The sequence below is a fragment of the Leptodactylus fuscus genome, chromosome 8, assembly GCF_031893055.1.
Source record: "Leptodactylus fuscus isolate aLepFus1 chromosome 8, aLepFus1.hap2, whole genome shotgun sequence".
NCBI lineage: Eukaryota > Metazoa > Chordata > Amphibia > Anura > Leptodactylidae > Leptodactylus > Leptodactylus fuscus.
This window is the reverse complement of record NC_134272.1, coordinates 2,271,278-2,288,643: the sequence shown is the minus strand read 5'-3', so window position 1 is coordinate 2,288,643 and position 17,366 is coordinate 2,271,278. Positions and strand designations below refer to the sequence as shown.

The window sequence follows — 17,366 nt, the reverse complement described above, 5'->3', positions numbered from 1 at the left end:
ATACCCCCTGGCTGCAGTACACGCAGGTGTCAGGCCCCTCACCTACCACGCTATATACCCTGTATACCCCCTGGCTGCAGTACACACAGGTGTCAGGCCCCTCACCTACCACACTATATACCCTGTATACCCCCTGGCTGCAGTACACACAGGTGTCAGGCCCCTCACCTACCAGGCTATATACCCTGTATACCCCCTGGCTGCAGTACACGCAGGTGTCAGGCCCCTCACCTACCACACTATATACCCTGTATACCCCCTGGCTGCAGTACACGCAGGTGTCAGGCCCCTCACCTACCACACTATATACCCTGTATACCCCCTGGCTGCAGTACACGCAGGTGTCAGGCCCCTCACCTACCACACTATATACCCTGTATACCCCCTGGCTGCAGTACACCCAGGTGTCAGGCCCCTCACCTACCAGGCTATATACCCTGTATACCCCCTGGCTGCAGTACACGCAGGTGTCAGGCCCCTCACCTACCAGGCTATATACCCTGTATACCCCCTGGCTGCAGTACACACAGGTGTCAGGCCCCTCACCTACCACACTATATACCCTGTATACCCCCTGGCTGCAGTACACGCAGGTGTCAGGCCCCTCACCTACCAGGCTATATACCCTGTATACCCCCTGGCTGCAGTACACGCAGGTGTCAGGCCCCTCACCTACCACACTATATACCCTGTATACCCCCTGGCTGCAGTACACGCAGGTGTCAGGCCCCTCACCTACCACACTATATACCCTGTATACCCCCTGGCTGCAGTACACGCAGGTGTCAGGCTCCTCACCTACCACACTATATACCCTGTATACCCCCTGGCTGCAGTACACACAGGTGTCAGGCCCCTCACCTACCACACTATATACCCTGTATACCCCCTGGCTGCAGTACACGCAGGTGTCAGGCTCCTCACCTACCACACTATATACCCTGTATACCCCCTGGCTGCAGTACACGCAGGTGTCAGGCCCCTCACCTACCAGGCTATATACCCTGTATACCCCCTGGCTGCAGTACACGCAGGTGTCAGGCCCCTCACCTACCACACTATATACCCTGTATACCCCCTGGCTGCAGTACACGCAGGTGTCAGGCCCCTCACCTACCACACTATATACCCTGTATACCCCCTGGCTGCAGTACACGCAGGTGTCAGGCCCCTCACCTACCAGGCTATATACCCTGTATACCCCCTGGCTGCAGTACACGCGGGTGTCAGGCTCCTCACCTACCACACTATATACCCTGTATACCCCCTGGCTGCAGTACACACAGGTGTCAGGCCCCTCACCTACCAGGCTATATACCCTGTATACCCCCTGGCTGCAGTACACACAGGTGTCAGGCCCCTCACCTACCACACTATATACCCTGTATACCCCCTGGCTGCAGTACACACAGGTGTCAGGCCCCTCACCTACCACACTATATACCCTGTATACCCCCTGGCTGCAGTACACACAGGTGTCAGGCCCCTCACCTACCAGGCTATATACCCTGTATACCCCCTGGCTGCAGTACACGCAGGTGTCAGGCCCCTCACCTACCACACTATATACCCTGTATACCCCCTGGCTGCAGTACACGCAGGTGTCAGGCCCCTCACCTACCACACTATATACCCTGTATACCCCCTGGCTGCAGTACACGCAGGTGTCAGGCCCCTCACCTACCACGCTATATACCCTGTATACCCCCTGGCTGCAGTACACACAGGTGTCAGGCCCCTCACCTACCACACTATATACCCTGTATACCCCCTGGCTGCAGTACACACAGGTGTCAGGCCCCTCACCTACCAGGCTATATACCCTGTATACCCCCTGGCTGCAGTACACGCAGGTGTCAGGCCCCTCACCTACCACACTATATACCCTGTATACCCCCTGGCTGCAGTACACGCAGGTGTCAGGCCCCTCACCTACCACACTATATACCCTGTATACCCCCTGGCTGCAGTACACGCAGGTGTCAGGCCCCTCACCTACCACACTATATACCCTGTATACCCCCTGGCTGCAGTACACCCAGGTGTCAGGCCCCTCACCTACCAGGCTATATACCCTGTATACCCCCTGGCTGCAGTACACGCAGGTGTCAGGCCCCTCACCTACCAGGCTATATACCCTGTATACCCCCTGGCTGCAGTACACACAGGTGTCAGGCCCCTCACCTACCACACTATATACCCTGTATACCCCCTGGCTGCAGTACACGCAGGTGTCAGGCCCCTCACCTACCAGGCTATATACCCTGTATACCCCCTGGCTGCAGTACACGCAGGTGTCAGGCCCCTCACCTACCACACTATATACCCTGTATACCCCCTGGCTGCAGTACACGCAGGTGTCAGGCCCCTCACCTACCACACTATATACCCTGTATACCCCCTGGCTGCAGTACACGCAGGTGTCAGGCTCCTCACCTACCACACTATATACCCTGTATACCCCCTGGCTGCAGTACACACAGGTGTCAGGCCCCTCACCTACCACACTATATACCCTGTATACCCCCTGGCTGCAGTACACGCAGGTGTCAGGCTCCTCACCTACCACACTATATACCCTGTATACCCCCTGGCTGCAGTACACGCAGGTGTCAGGCCCCTCACCTACCAGGCTATATACCCTGTATACCCCCTGGCTGCAGTACACGCAGGTGTCAGGCCCCTCACCTACCACACTATATACCCTGTATACCCCCTGGCTGCAGTACACGCAGGTGTCAGGCCCCTCACCTACCACACTATATACCCTGTATACCCCCTGGCTGCAGTACACGCAGGTGTCAGGCCCCTCACCTACCAGGCTATATACCCTGTATACCCCCTGGCTGCAGTACACACAGGTGTCAGGCCCCTCACCTACCACACTATATACCCTGTATACCCCCTGGCTGCAGTACACGCAGGTGTCAGGCTCCTCACCTACCAGGCTATATACCCTGTATACCCCCTGGCTGCAGTACACACAGGTGTCAGGCCCCTCACCTACCACACTATATACCCTGTATACCCCCTGGCTGCAGTACACGCAGGTGTCAGGCCCCTCACCTACCACACTATATACCCTGTATACCCCCTGGCTGCAGTACACGCAGGTGTCAGGCCCCTCACCTACCACACTATATACCCTGTATACCCCCTGGCTGCAGTACACGCAGGTGTCAGGCCCCTCACCTACCAGGCTATATACCCTGTATACCCCCTGGCTGCAGTACACACAGGTGTCAGGCCCCTCACCTACCAGGCTATATACCCTGTATACCCCCTGGCTGCAGTACACGCAGGTGTCAGGCGCTCGGCATGCCGGGACTTGTAGTTTCACAGCCCGAGGAGCAGATGACAGGAAGGGCCTGAGGAGCCGCGGCAGTGACAGGGTTAAGGGGTGGCGCTGGGCATGCCGGGTAAGCGGACGCCGCCATCTTGTCTTCCTGTCAGCGGCTGAAGGAGAGAGCGCGGTCATGAAGCTGGTCAGCGGCGCCCGGTACCTCTCGGTGAGGACTCGGCCCCGGGTTACTTGCCGCTCTGTTTAGCTGTTGTTGACGCTGCGCTTGTGTCCAGGCTGCGGTCATTGATAATGGAGAGCTGTGCAGGAGAGGTGCTGGGGAGAGTCAGGCCTGCACCCCGGTATATATGGAGGGGCTGGCCCCGGTGGCCCCCGGTGACAGCCGGCTGTGCAGCAGGGTGCGGGGGTGTCAGGGCAGGCCTTGGTAGAGAGGAGCGGGGCCCTGTGTGTGAGAATGGCGGGGGATGGGGTGAAGGTGACCCCGAGCTCTGTAGGTCACCTCATACCTGATGGACTGGACTACAAGTCCCAGCATGCCGGGGCTACTGAGGGTAATGTGAGGTATATATACCGGGGCTACTGAGGGTAATGTGAGGTATATATACCGGGGCTACTGAGGGTAATGTGAGGTATATACCGGGGCTACTGAGGGTAATGTGAGGTATATATGTGGTATATATACCGGGGCTACTGAGAGTAATGTGAGGTATATACCGGGGCTACTGAGGGTAATGTGAGGTATATACCGGGGCTACTGAGGGTAATGAGAGGTGTGTGTGTGTGTGTATATATATATATATATATATATATATATATATATATACTGGTGCTACTGAGGGTAATGTGTGGTATATATACTGGGGTTACTGAGGGTAATGAGAGGTGTGTGTATATATATATATATATACTGGTGCTACTGAGGGTAATGTGTGGTATATATACCGGGGCTACTGAGGGTAATGTGTGGTATATATACCGGGGTTACTGAGGGTAATGTGTGGTATATACAAGGGCTATTGAGAGTGATGTGGGGTATATATACTGAGAGTAATGTGGGGTATATATGTGCATTTACTGCTGTTTGTATGTGTGTGTATAATGTGTATATGTGTCGTGTGTATATGATGTAGTCACATTTTATATGTTTTAAAATTATGTGTTCATATATTTTTTTCACATTATATACAGTATATTTTTTTTTCGTCCTCTCTCTTCGGTCTCTGTTCACATTTGCACTTTCTGCTGTGTTATTTTGTGCACTGATCTGTAGGGTCCCAGCAGTCAGACCCCCACCCATCTGTAAATAAGCTGCTGCAGCACCTCTTTAAGGACTTTCCTGCTGATGGTAATAACTGAGCACCGTCCATAGACCCCCAGCAGTCTGGTAGTAAATGCTGGGGTGCCTGTTTATGGGGAGTTTCTGACCCCTAAAGGGGTTTCAGGATATTCTGGTATGGGTCGGATAGACCCTCAATGTTAGACTGGTGGGGGCTGAGACCCTCGAGTGAGTCCTGCTGTCGCTCCATTGTTTGTACAGACTTCCCCGTGTACTAGTGGCAGAGCTCGGTATTGCAGCTTCATCCTGTAGTCTTGAATGGGACAGAGCTGCAGTATCATGCACCCGCTATTACTTGTACATTGTGCATGAAGAAGCCGCGTTACTTGCACAAGTGCCATGGCCCAAGCAAACAGCTAAGTGCAGGGGTGCCAAGAGATGAACCCCACTATGTTTAGGTTACACACACACTACCATCACTACAGTCTGTATGTCATAGGAAGACTACAATGGGTGTGATCGGTACTTTGGTACAGACATGGACAGGGCCCCTCCATATACTTCAGTCTCTGCCTCCCTCTGTCAGCTCAATGAACTTTTCATGGTCTCTTTTAGTAAAAACAAGAAGATGGAGATGAAAATGAAGAATCTCTCACGAGCTTAAAAACATTGTGATTTCATCTGTAGCCACCGGCCCGGCCCTCCTCCTAAATATCCCATTGCTGTTCTCACTGCTGTAAAGTCTTTCTATGATGATGAGTCTCTGTTGTTCTTTCTTGTAGAGGAGGCTGTACTCTGCAAAATCAGCGGCCAAGCCAGAAGCTGCGGGAGGAGCGCGCCTTGTGCCCGAGGAGCTGCAGGTACGTTGTCTGAAGGTGTTGGTGACATCACAGATTTTACAGCGGTTATAAGATGTGTTAGGTGTTGTTATCTACCTTGTTAGACAGAGCCTTGCCGTGTGTATACATATATTAGGTAATACTTGCACTCATAGCCTTTGCATCGCTCACTAGTATTCTCAGAAAACTCCCACCTATTGGAACGTCCTGCTATCTCTCAAAGGACAGGAGTTAAAGGGATTGTCCAGTTTGACAGATATTTGGGAAAAAAAATGTTATTGTTTGTATAATGAAAACTTGCCCAATTCTCTAATTTACTTTCTGCATCAATTCCTCTCCGTTTACTAGATCTCTGCTTCTTGTCATTCATTCTGCTTACCGCTAGTAATCGGTCCGTGGGCTTGTGATGAATACACAGGTGCCCAGCTATTATAGTCACTGAACGGGCATCTACCGGGTAACAATCTGGGCACCTGTGTGTCCGTCACATGATCACGGGCCGGCCGTCACATGATCACGGGCCAATTTTTATCCATTGGCAGTCAGCAGAATAAATAACAAGCAGAGACCTAGAAAACTGAGACTTGATACATAAAGTAGATTGATTAGACTGATTACTATACCAGCAATAACATTTATTTACTCACTCATTTTTTATTCTTTAATAGCCTAGCTGACTGGCCATAGAAATTAACAAAAAAACCCAAAACCTTCCCCGTCTCTCCTCAGGCTTCCTTTTCCAGTGGTCCCGTATTTACTTTACATGTCCCTGGGCTGTTTGTGGCAGTGTCCGGCCTCAGTGGTCTCCTCTTCACAAATGTCCACGTGTCACAGCAGTCCAGAGCGGTTTATGAAGAGGTCACTGCTGTGATTGGCGTCAGCCAGGGGTCACTATACACAACACTGGCCAGGCCATAACTGGAAATGGAGGCCCATGGTTGTTCTGTCCTCATCGGTTGTATTTTAGCAGTAGTATCACAGCCTGTGTTGTCCTCTGTTTAGTTTCCCGCTGTTATACCTCCGGAGTGACTGCTGCCGCTCCCTTCATTGTCTTGTCCATCAGTCAGTTGTTTGATGGTTTTCTGCATATAAATAACTAAATCCTGTTTGGGTTTTACAGGTCACAAAGTTGCCAAATGGGCTGGTAATTGCTTCAGTAGAAAACTACTCCCCAACCTCTAAAATCGGAGTATTTGTCAGGGCTGGAAGCCGCTATGAGAATGCCAGCAACTTGGGAGTTAATCATGTGCTCCGGCTCGCATCTAACCTGGTAAGATCTGCAAAGAAAAGTGTGACGTAGGTAAAAGTGTAAATCTCTTCTCTAACATGGCCCTTATGTATCCAGAATATTGTCTTGGCCGTATCCATAGGTATTAGAGGCCGAGTAACAATGTCTAGAGGTGCTAATACAATTCTCAGTGTTGTCACCCAACTTTCCGCAGAAATGCCCTATCCTGCCTGACATAACACTCGCTCACAATTCCTTTCTGTACTGCAGAACATAAGAAGGTTTTGTAATATCTTCTTAAGGCTCGCTGTGAGTGAATAAAAAATCTCAGTTATTTATATGAAAGTCTCTCACATTAGTGGATGTTTTCTGCTGTGTACAATCAGCTGATCAGAGAGTGTCCCCGAAGTCACGTCACCTATAACAGCGCCGCCACAAGGAGGATGAGGCCCGACATATTGGCCCAGATTTACTATTGTGGCATGAAGGGGGCGCATCCAGTCTGAGCTAAAATAAATAGTCACCCTGTCCTTCTACCACATCCCCAAGTGAAAAATCTTTAAGGCTGGGGGGGGATGAAAATGACTTTTCTATAAAGACAACCCCTTTAAGGACTTCCCTCTGTTATGGAGTCTCTGATGCAGATGTGAACAAAGCCGTATGGTGCACTCAGACAGCGACTTCTTTACCCGTATGTTATGTCTGCAGTGCCCTGTCCATCATACCGGGAAGGGGATACCTGCACCTGTGGGGATTTTTGGCTCCTCGGTAATTTTTGGTGTATTTTTTTCTTTCAGACTACAAAGGGAGCGTCTTCTTTTAAAATTACTCGAGGACTAGAAGCTGCTGGAGCTGGATTAAGGTTTGTGTCTGTATTGTAATGTTTATCATATTGTAATGTAATGTAATCTCATAGCTTGTAAGCCCTCGCGGGCAGGGCCCTCTACCCCACTGTGCCAGTCGGTCACTGTATTATATCTACCTGTATATTCTGTGTATTGTATGTAACCCCCAAATGTAAAGCACCATGGAATTAATGGTGCTATATAAATAAATAATAATAATAATAATATTGGTAGAGATTGTCTGATTAACCATGTCAGTGCTGGGCAATGTTTCCTGGTTCAGGACTGGCCACATTTTAGGTTTTTTTTTGTCATGCGGTTGGGCTATTCAGATTTTTGTGTCCTTTTTTTCTGATTAAAAAGGGCTTTATTTTTAGGTTGTTTTTTTGTGTAAACAGAGCCTGTGTCTTCTTTTTTTGTTTTTTTTCTAACACAAAGTGCTACAAAAGTCGTTTTCTTTTTCTGTTATGGTCATTTTTACTTAGGTGCCGCTTATTATTGGATGGGGCCAAAACCTGTGATGGGGCAAAGTGGGGAAGGGCAGGACTGGTGTCTTCACTTTTCCCTTTTTTCTTAAAAAAAAGTTTTAAATGGGTTTTCCTTTTAACATGGAAGGGTCTGTCCAACTTCTGGGACGGTCAGTGATGACAAGAACTGCGGCTTAGTTCCTCCGATTGTCCCCCATGACTGAGCGGTGATCTCCAGACTCCTCTAGAAGTGAATGTGGTGCGAGCTTGTGTGTCACCTCCCTGATCATCGGGCACTTGGGGATTGATGGTTCCTCATTCTGGTCACTGTTAAATAGGGAGGATGTCGCCTCCAACACTTTTCAGGACCTTCATCAAAATCTTAAAGCTAAGGCGCAGGGAATGTTCTGCTCCACTAAACAAAGTCTACAAGGACTAAAGCTATGACTTGGAGGCATCTTTGTGGCTTCCATTGAAGAAAAGAAAGCGGCGAGGTGATTGTGCAGGCTGAGGGGGCTCCGATATCTACATGGAGAGAGATATATATAATTTATTTATTTTCCTCCATTGATTTTAATGGGAGGTTTCGTTCTGATTTCCCAGGTTAGGACCCGCTCTATAATTATCAGGACGGACCCTTGGGATGTGCACTCAGTTATGTATAAGGCTTGATGTAGTAACAAGTTCACCTGAATAATTGTACAATATTTCTTTTGCAGTGTAACTTCTACAAGACAAAATATCGTCTACACCGTGGATTGTCTCAGAGACTATGTGTAAGTAACTCTTCTCATTGCCCTAGATCCCCTGGATTCAGTGAGAATATAATTGTATATAAATTTGTAGACGCCAAAAAGTTCATCGTTTTGTCAATATAATATAAATGATTTATAAACGTGCAGAGTCCTACATCTTTTCTCTAGCCATCTTAGTGATGACATGTATTGTCTATCAGTTACCAATGCATACAGCCATGAATGTAGGAACTGTCTGTGCTCTGGGACATATCAGAAACCAAGCTATGATTGTGGCCAGGGATGAGAAGATAACCCGGCCACAAGGCAGACATCAGAACTGTATTTCTGACTAATGCCAGAGCATAGAAAGTGATCGCATTCATGGCTGTATCCACCAGTCAAGATAAAAGATGTCACCACTAACCCGGTTAGAAAGAGTCTTTAGGAATGAGAAATGTATATTTGCAGAAATGGTAAAAGCATTGACACAAAACTATTGGAAGATAATTCCACTGTCTTACTTTTAGTGATACTGTAATGGAATATCTCATCAATGTCACCACGGCCCCTGAATTTAGAAGATGGGAGGTGTCTGACGTTCACGCCCGGATAAAGCTTGATAAAGCTCTGGCTTTTCAGAATCCACAAGTCGGTGAGTAACATGTAGACACGTATTCATTAGGACACATCTATAGAATGCGTTAAGGCAGAAGATATCAAAATACAACACTAAGGTCTAGTCCTACACATAAGATACCTGTTAGACAAAGGCTTGTGCAGATCACAGCATTTTCGGCCTATCCCTCCATACGCATGCATGTGTTCTTTATGGGGAGGGATGCCTACAGAAATCCCTGGTGGTATCATGCCCAACCCTTTCTTGCCCTGTCCTTCAGTCCATGGACGCCATAATGTTTATTGCCAGTCTGGGCATGGGAAACCTAAAGGAAGGACTTGTACATCTCCTTCCTACCAGGTCCCCTCTGGCTTTATCTCCAAAAACTACAGTGGTGATTTTTCCAAAAAAAATGCTGTGGCTGAGAACCATCCTTATTGTTTTTTTTAAGAGTCTTTGGAAAATAAAACAATAGTTCCAGCCCTCCCTGGTGGATTTGTGTGTTGCTCCTCTTGTGGCACTTGAAGTTCTCTGTAATTGCTGTTTATTAAACTTAAGGTTGGCGTCATAGGTTTGTCCACACTTGTTTGGGTTGAGCGTGTTTGCAGTATTAATTGGATTTTTTCTTTTTCTTCCCCTTCCTCAGGTGTCTTGGAAAACCTTCATGCCGCATCTTACCGCAATACACTCGCTAACTCCTTGTTTTGTCCTGACTACAGAATCGGAAAAGTCTCACCTGATGAGGTAAGAATATGCTGAGGTTTCCATGAACACTATGTATGACGTGACCTGTAATGTGAACATTTGATAGATTCTGTTTAGAATTTTTAATAAAACCCCATTTTGTTATTTTGTAGCTTCATCAGTTTGTCCAGAATCACTTCACAAGCCCAAGAATGGCCCTGGTTGGATTAGGTGTGTATTATGGAGGGTGGTTCTCATTGAGTCCTGATCCCTCTGCCCATACACGGACAGGTTTTGTGTCAGTCATTCTCAGGCCCTGATGAGCCTTCTCCTTTTACCTTCATCCCCGTTAGTTTTGACACCTTCCCCCTCCACTATCAGGAGCAGTCATTCTTGCTTCAGTCTCCTCGTCTTCCCCATCACCAGTGGGCACTAAAATAACATAACTGTAATATCTCATTTCAGGTGTCAGCCATTCTGTCCTTAAGCAAGTTGGAGAGCAATTCCTTAACATCCGAGGAGGTGCTGGTTCTGCATCTGCAAAGTCTCAGTACCGTGGAGGTATGTATATGTGTGTGTGTCTATATATGTGTGTGTGTGTGTGTGTCTGCTGGTTTCACTCTATTTTCTTTTCCCCTATTTAGCAGATCTGTGGGGATGCCACTACTGACTGTCCAAACACTGTGCTTTCGCTATCTCCATTGCTCTCATTGAAATAATGAAGTGGTGCATGCAACTGGCCAACCACTGCGCCATATTTTGTAGCCCCTTCCCCTGACCTGTGAGGTTCTTGGTAGAGATGAGCGAGTAGTATACGATTGAATATTGAATACTATTATAGTCTATGGGGAATAAAACGGGAATGTTCCGGTTTCCATTGAAACCAAAGTTCGACACATCGGATCCTCCAAGTTCAGGAAGTAGCAGGACAAGGAGCATGAGGAGGTTTTTGAATTGCATTCAATGGAAATTTCAATCGAATACTATTCGCTCATCTCTAGTTCTTAGCGGTTGGACCGCCACTGGTTTACGTGTTATCCCCTGAAAACCCCTTTAAGGGAGCCTTCACACGGAGTAAACGCACATGTATTTTTGCAAAATACACGTGTAAAAATAAGACTCCCATTGACTTCAATGACAGTTTACAGGCGTATTTTTACAGGTGTAAAAAATATCAATGAAGTCAATGGGAGTCTTATTTTTACATGTGCATTTTGCAAAAATACACGTGCGTTTACGCCGTGTGAAGGCTCCCTTAAGTGTGCATTTTGCTTTCTCCTCTCAAAGGCAGAACCATCGAGTAGCGCTTCAGCTTGATGTAAATGTTCTGCTGTATTGACCTTGCACTGTAAGGTCTCATTCACGTAGGGGTTGGACCTGGTCTGTGTGCTGCTGTGTTCGGCCCTGTTCATATTGCACCTCCATACATACAGCCTCAGATAGAGTAATGCCATTAGTTTGTCTTCAGGGTTGGTGCACTCTAATTTTTGTGAATCTGAAAGCACAAACAAGAGTTCCAGCTGTAGATGAGGACTATAGATGAGCGAGCAGGTAAAGAAAACTGATTTCTCTTTCCCACCAGGTGAGATCCGAGAGCAAAATGGGAACGATCTTGTCCATGCTGCTGTAGTTGTGGAAGGAGCGTCCGTGGGAAGCCCAGAAGCAAATGCATTCAGTGTCCTGCAGCACGTTCTAGGTGCCGGACCTTACATCAAGAGGGGCAGCAACACCACCAGCAAATTGTCTCAGGCCGTATCCAAGGCTACTAATCAGCCCTTTGACGTAAGTAAAAGCCCGGAGAAGTGGGGCACAGAGCGAGCGCTTTATTCATGGTGAGAATCTCACCGGTGTTATCTCAGCTGTCCTCACAGCTTTGCATAGTTCAGCCAAAGAAACTTGTGATTCACTTTACAGGAATGACTAAAGACTGGAATAGGTTGACGTGGTTTGTTCTCTTAATGTGAAAGTTTTTCACTTCAGTAGAATTAATTCCTTTTGTCTATTTTGTATTCCCTTTTTTTTTTTTTTTTTTTTAGGTTTCTTCATTCAACGCCAACTATTCAGATTCTGGTCTTTTTGGAGTGTATTCTGTATCTCAGGCAGCCACAACAGCAGATGTAAGGAAAATATATGTTAAATCGGATGTAATATCCGGGTGCTCTGGGAGCCGTTTTCTAATTTCTGCACCAATTAAATATTGATGCCAGCTGAAATATACTGATATTACAAAAATGGCCGCCATGACTCTGTTCCCAATGTGGTCACATGATCACCAGCAGTGACATCATGTATCACGTCTCACATTCTGTATCTGGCTCTCCTGGTGTGGGCTAGTCAGCGCTGTCTTCACGGTACCAGTGTTTAGTGTCATGTGCTCAATCTCTGCACCACAACTATATGAAGAGATTATTGCGGTATTTCATGATGTGTACAGATGAGTGAACACTATTCCAAACAGCCGTTTCGAATAGCACGCTCCCATAGAAATGAATGGAAACGGCCAGCACGCAGACACTGCCAGCCATTTAACCCCCTGCGTGCTACGTCCATTCATTTCTATGGGAGCCTGCTATTTGAAGCGGCTGTTTCGAATAGTGTTCGCTCATCTCTAATGCTGTGTACTAAGCCATCCTAGCGCCCCCCCCTGGTCAAAACAATGTCAAGCAAGCGCTCTCATTGCTGACCGCTCCTCAAAGTGACTTTATATCTGTTTTCTGAAAATTACAACAAAACCTGCAGTAATACCACAATAGGTGGACACAACCTGAGTATTTGCAGCTGACCCCCTGGAACCATGGCATGTACCTTACTGGGTATTTCCACAGCAGGTTGAGAACCCGTCTGCTCCCCCACCACCACGACCAGAAAAAAGTCTTCTAGAACATCTGTATCTTTCTCTTTTTAGGTGATTAAAGCTGCCATTAGCCAGGTGAACGCGGTTGCACAAGGTGGTGTCACAGAGGCCGATATTTCAAGAGCCAAGTGAGTAGTAAGAGACAGTCAAGGCACACGTGTGTAATATATAATGTGTGTGTATGTATATATATATATATATATATATATATATATATATATATATATATATATATATATATACACACACATTTATGTAAGGTAAAAACAAGCTCTCCATGACGACACTGCACCTGACAGAAATGCAAAGACCGGGCGGAATGAGGAACATTCATAAGAAAATCTCAGATATTTTAGGCTTTAGAGTTCTCCTGTAGGCTGAGGCCCCACATTGCAGGAATGCAGCTTTTTTGTTGTTGTTGTTGCAGATTTTGCTGCTTTTTTTTTTTTTTTTTGCTTAAGCCAAGAATGGCCAGAGAAGGAATGGGAACTATAAAGGAAGTCCTTGTACTTCTTCCTTCTGCTCAATCTAATCCTGGCTTTGGCTCAAAAAAAAGACTGCAGCAAAATTTGCAACAAAAAAAGCTCCATTTCTGCAATTTAGGGTGAGGCCACACGTTGCAGGGAGAACAAAAAAAACTCCCAGCAAAGTAGAAAAAGCGGCATCTTCAAAAGTGTGCAAAAGACAACAAGGATTTCATTCTGAGCGTTTTATCTTGTACAAATGAAGGCCATCAAGAAAACTCTTATCTTAAAAATATATTTGTTACGTCTATGTTCACATCTGCATTTTGGTGTCAGCTCTGTTCTCTTAGACACCATTGACTATAATGGGATCTACTGGGTGTCCGTTCTTTTAAACTGAAACTGCCGGATAAAAATTTTTTGGACTTGCAGAACTTTTCTATTCAGCTATTGATTCCAATGCAGATGTGATTCCGTCTGTACAGAGTGTCCAAAACTGTTTTAAACCCAAATAAATGTCGCATAAACATTGATAATGTATTGAAAGCCTTGATTTATCTGATAACTACCAGAATCCATCTATGTCTGTCGTATGATAACACTGGGAATACTTCTCTATCTCTGATCTGTAGCTCTTCTGTGTTTGTGTCTGCACAAAGCCCTTGTGTATTCGTTGTCTTGCAGATACGCTTACTAGTTATATAATCATTTACCTCATAATACGTCCTGGATTGGTTTGTGTGTGAAAATGAGGAAAGTAACTGATGTCATTTTAGGAACCAGCTAAAAACCCATTACCTGCTGTCACTGGAGAATTCCACCGGGCTGCTGAATGAGATTGGCTCCCAGGCCGTAGCCTCCGGCTCTTATACATCCCCAGCCACCGTCCTGCAGAACATAGATGCTGTGACCAGCGCTGACGTTGTCAATGTGAGTTTTCAATCCATCAAATCTTTCACATTTAAAAACCTGCTCATTTCAATATGCAGCAACAGTCCCATACCACTGTACTACTGCCATAAATCACTGGCTTGGGCAGTCGTGTACCGTACATGTAGGTGAATGATGCACATGATGTCATCTCTGCGGGACTACTGGTGGATTGACCCAGACTGAACTCGGCCCTGTGCATAGGAGTCACTGGCTCATAATCAGTTCATTACAGTAACGATTGGGGCGTTCAGGAGCTCACGGCATAGCGGAGTATGATTCAGTGATTCCTATGCACACAGTAGAGTTCATTTCAAGTCCTGACACCCACACGGACCGTTTTCCATGGATTGATCATGTGCAAGGGCCCTAAGACTTCAGTCTTTCTGACATGTCAAGCTTTGATTTGATGTCTGGGGGTCCAGGAACTTGAGGCAGTGCTCCCCAACTGATTATTAGAAGCGTATTTTCTTTTGGACGTTGTTAAATAACGTCCCACACCACTTGACTGATGAGACAAGAGGTGTACTTCGGTGATACCAAGAAGCAGCTGGAGTCCAATCCAATTTGTGGTTAAAACAGCAAACGAAGGTTTAATTCAAACGAATAGATAGGTTACAGTCCAAAAATTAAACAAAGTTAAAAGAACATAGAATATGCATGACAAATATCAAGTGTCAATATGAAGAGAGTGAGAGCTGGTATGAAGGTGGAGTTAGTGCTCTACCTCCATGTTACCAAAGCCTGCTTATAAAGGCTGAGGATGCTTTACCCTCATCCAACTTTTTTCCCCATAAGGAAAGGTGTAGGTACGATCCTTCCATGTACTCCGGATCGTTCCTTGTTTGACCATAGCCCTAAGTTTGGCTACACTGACGTATTGTTGTTAGTAACGAGACTTCTTCTACCTCCACCCAACATTCCACTAGCCCCTTCATCTGTCAAGGATGACATGCTGGACACAAATGCTACTCCATGACCTTCTCCACTCACACTCTAAGTTCAGCAAATTATGAGATTTAACAGACGTGTAACTATATTTACATGTTAATAAATACTTGCTTTTTTGGGGGGGGGGGTTTAATTCTAGGCCGCAAAGAAGTTTGTCTCTGGAAAGAAATCTTTGGCTGCTTCAGGAAACTTGGAGAATACCCCTTTTGTTTCTGATCTGTAATGTGGGCTGCTGAGGAAGTCTCCTGTGTAAACGTCGGATCTCTAAGTTGGACCCTCTGAGTTTGTCCTCTATCCACCATGTAACGCAAATTATTTATGACGTGAAGCCGCAGGTATAAACGCTAAGGGGGATCGATGGTGATCTATTGGTGGAATGAGCTCACGTGTCAGTGTGTTGGCTGCGTCACGTGCAATAAAAAGATTATGATTTCTATCGCTTGTGCAGATCTGTTGTGTAATGTCCAAGCTACCAATGAGATGCTTTGTGAGTACAGAGCACAGCGGGGAGAAGATCTGGTTATTGGGCCGAGTCTGTCAGCAGGTTTAACCCTTAGAAACTGCTGACAGTGCTGCCTAGAGGATACGGAGAGCTGTGTAGGCGGGCCACCAGCTATTCTACATGTTGTCTGCTTTAACCCCCTTAAGACCAAACCAAAATTCGCTTTCCTCTCCACATTCCAAGAGCCATCATTTTTTCATTTTTCTGTTTGCATGATGTCTTCTTGTTTGTGGGATACATTGGTGTTGTGTGCAGCGTACTGGAAGCTGAAAAAATACATTCAGATTTAGGTGGAATTGGGGAGAAAACACATCTGCACCAATATCGTAATGGGTTTAATGGTATTCAGTATATTACCTGTATCCGTATGTGGTAAACCTGACCTGTGACCTGTATTCTGTGCGTCGGTACAGTCACGGCCATCCCTGATTTATGCCGGTCTTTTTATGTTCTGATACCTTAAACAAAATTCAAAACTTTGCACCTAAAACTCTCTCTTATTTCCGTGCACAGAACTGGATCAGACGTCTCTTTATGCAGGACAAGGTGTAGTTTTAATTTCTCTCATTTTGGGAAAATCTGATCACTTTTTATTCAATTCTTTTAGAAGGCGAAGTGTTGAATAAAACGCCACTTGTACAGAATTCTTGATAAGCGATAAATGGTTTTTATGTTTTTGGGTATTTTTGAGTGCAGTGATAACTACTGTGTGTTTTTTGTTTTTATGTCACCTCTAAAGGCTCGGACTCTGGGTCACATGATCTATCCTGTTGTACTTGGTGTACAAGCACCTATTCTTAGCTCATCAACTGAAAACCCTTCTGACACCCAGGACTCTCGCAGATCAGCTGTTTGAATCAGTGGAGCTCTCTGAGATTCAGAGGCCATCTGACGTCATATTCACAAAGCCTGATCACAGCTCAGTCCCATTCAAGTGAATGGGCTGAGGAGCAATGCCAAGCATAGCCAGTGTACAAATGTATGGTGCAATGCTGGGTAAGTACTGGAGAGGCTGCAGCCTCATCAAACAGCTAATTGTCTGCCTAACCAGGGTCCTGGATGTCAGACCCCTGCCCATCTTTAATCCTTAGGATAGGTCATCAGTTATTTAGCCTGGGAGCTCCCTATGAATGCTAGAGGTATTGCTTGGCTTGGTCCCATTGGCCCCGTGAAGCAGAATCTGCTCCAGGCCGAGTTCTGTGGCCACATCAGATAGCTGATCGGTGGGAGTACTGGGTGTTCGGCCCCAGCTCATATGATATTGATGGGTCCTTGGAAAAAAAATCCTCTAGGTTGAGATCACACACTGCAGATTATATTGTACTAAAGTCAAGAGGGAGTTGAGAAGAAAAGAGATCTAGTGAGTAAAGTGGAAAATAGGAGAATAATGGCAAATTGTCAGCTATTAAATTCATGGTCATGTGATGGACACAGTGGTGTGCGGCTCGTTACCAGGCATGTCTGATTACTGTGCTGTGACTAATGAGCTGTGCACCTGTGTACGTCACTTGGCCGCAGACACAAAGCCAACATCTAGAAAACCGTGACGAATTGGTACAGAAAGTAGATTGGAGAATTCTACAACTTTTTCATTATATAAACAATCAGATTATTTGCTGACGCTGGACAATCCCTACGATGTAAGAAAGAATCCCATCAAATTAAGACAACT

At 46.3% G+C, this 17,366-nt stretch overlaps 1 protein-coding gene across 1 annotated transcript; it reads left to right on the top strand.

Annotated features, from left to right (window-relative positions):
• Window positions 1-3,409: 3,409 nt before the first annotated feature.
• UQCRC2 (ubiquinol-cytochrome c reductase core protein 2) lies at window positions 3,410-15,628 on the top strand. The gene is made up of 14 exons (XM_075285583.1): window positions 3,410-3,509; window positions 5,360-5,437; window positions 6,537-6,686; window positions 7,442-7,506; window positions 8,676-8,732; window positions 9,221-9,345; window positions 9,956-10,053; window positions 10,167-10,224; window positions 10,459-10,554; window positions 11,576-11,775; window positions 12,030-12,110; window positions 12,899-12,975; window positions 14,088-14,241; window positions 15,332-15,628. The coding sequence occupies exons 1-14, from the start codon at window positions 3,477-3,479 to the stop codon at window positions 15,413-15,415; spliced, it is 1,356 nt and encodes a 451-aa protein (XP_075141684.1). The 5' UTR covers window positions 3,410-3,476; the 3' UTR covers window positions 15,416-15,628.
• Window positions 15,629-17,366: the final 1,738 nt, after the last annotated feature.

What these genes read in the sequence shown, in the direction of transcription:
- UQCRC2 (XM_075285583.1), top strand. Translation starts at nt 3,477, where the DNA reads ATGAAGCTGGTCAGCGGCGCCCGGTACCTCTCG. An exon ending in GCGGCGCCCGGTACCTCTCG is followed by an intron (nt 3,510 to 5,359) that starts GTGAGGACTCGG and finishes TCTTTCTTGTAG; the next exon opens with AGGAGGCTGTACTCTGCAAA. An exon ending in GAAAAGTCTCACCTGATGAG is followed by an intron (nt 10,054 to 10,166) that starts GTAAGAATATGC and finishes GTTATTTTGTAG; the next exon opens with CTTCATCAGTTTGTCCAGAA.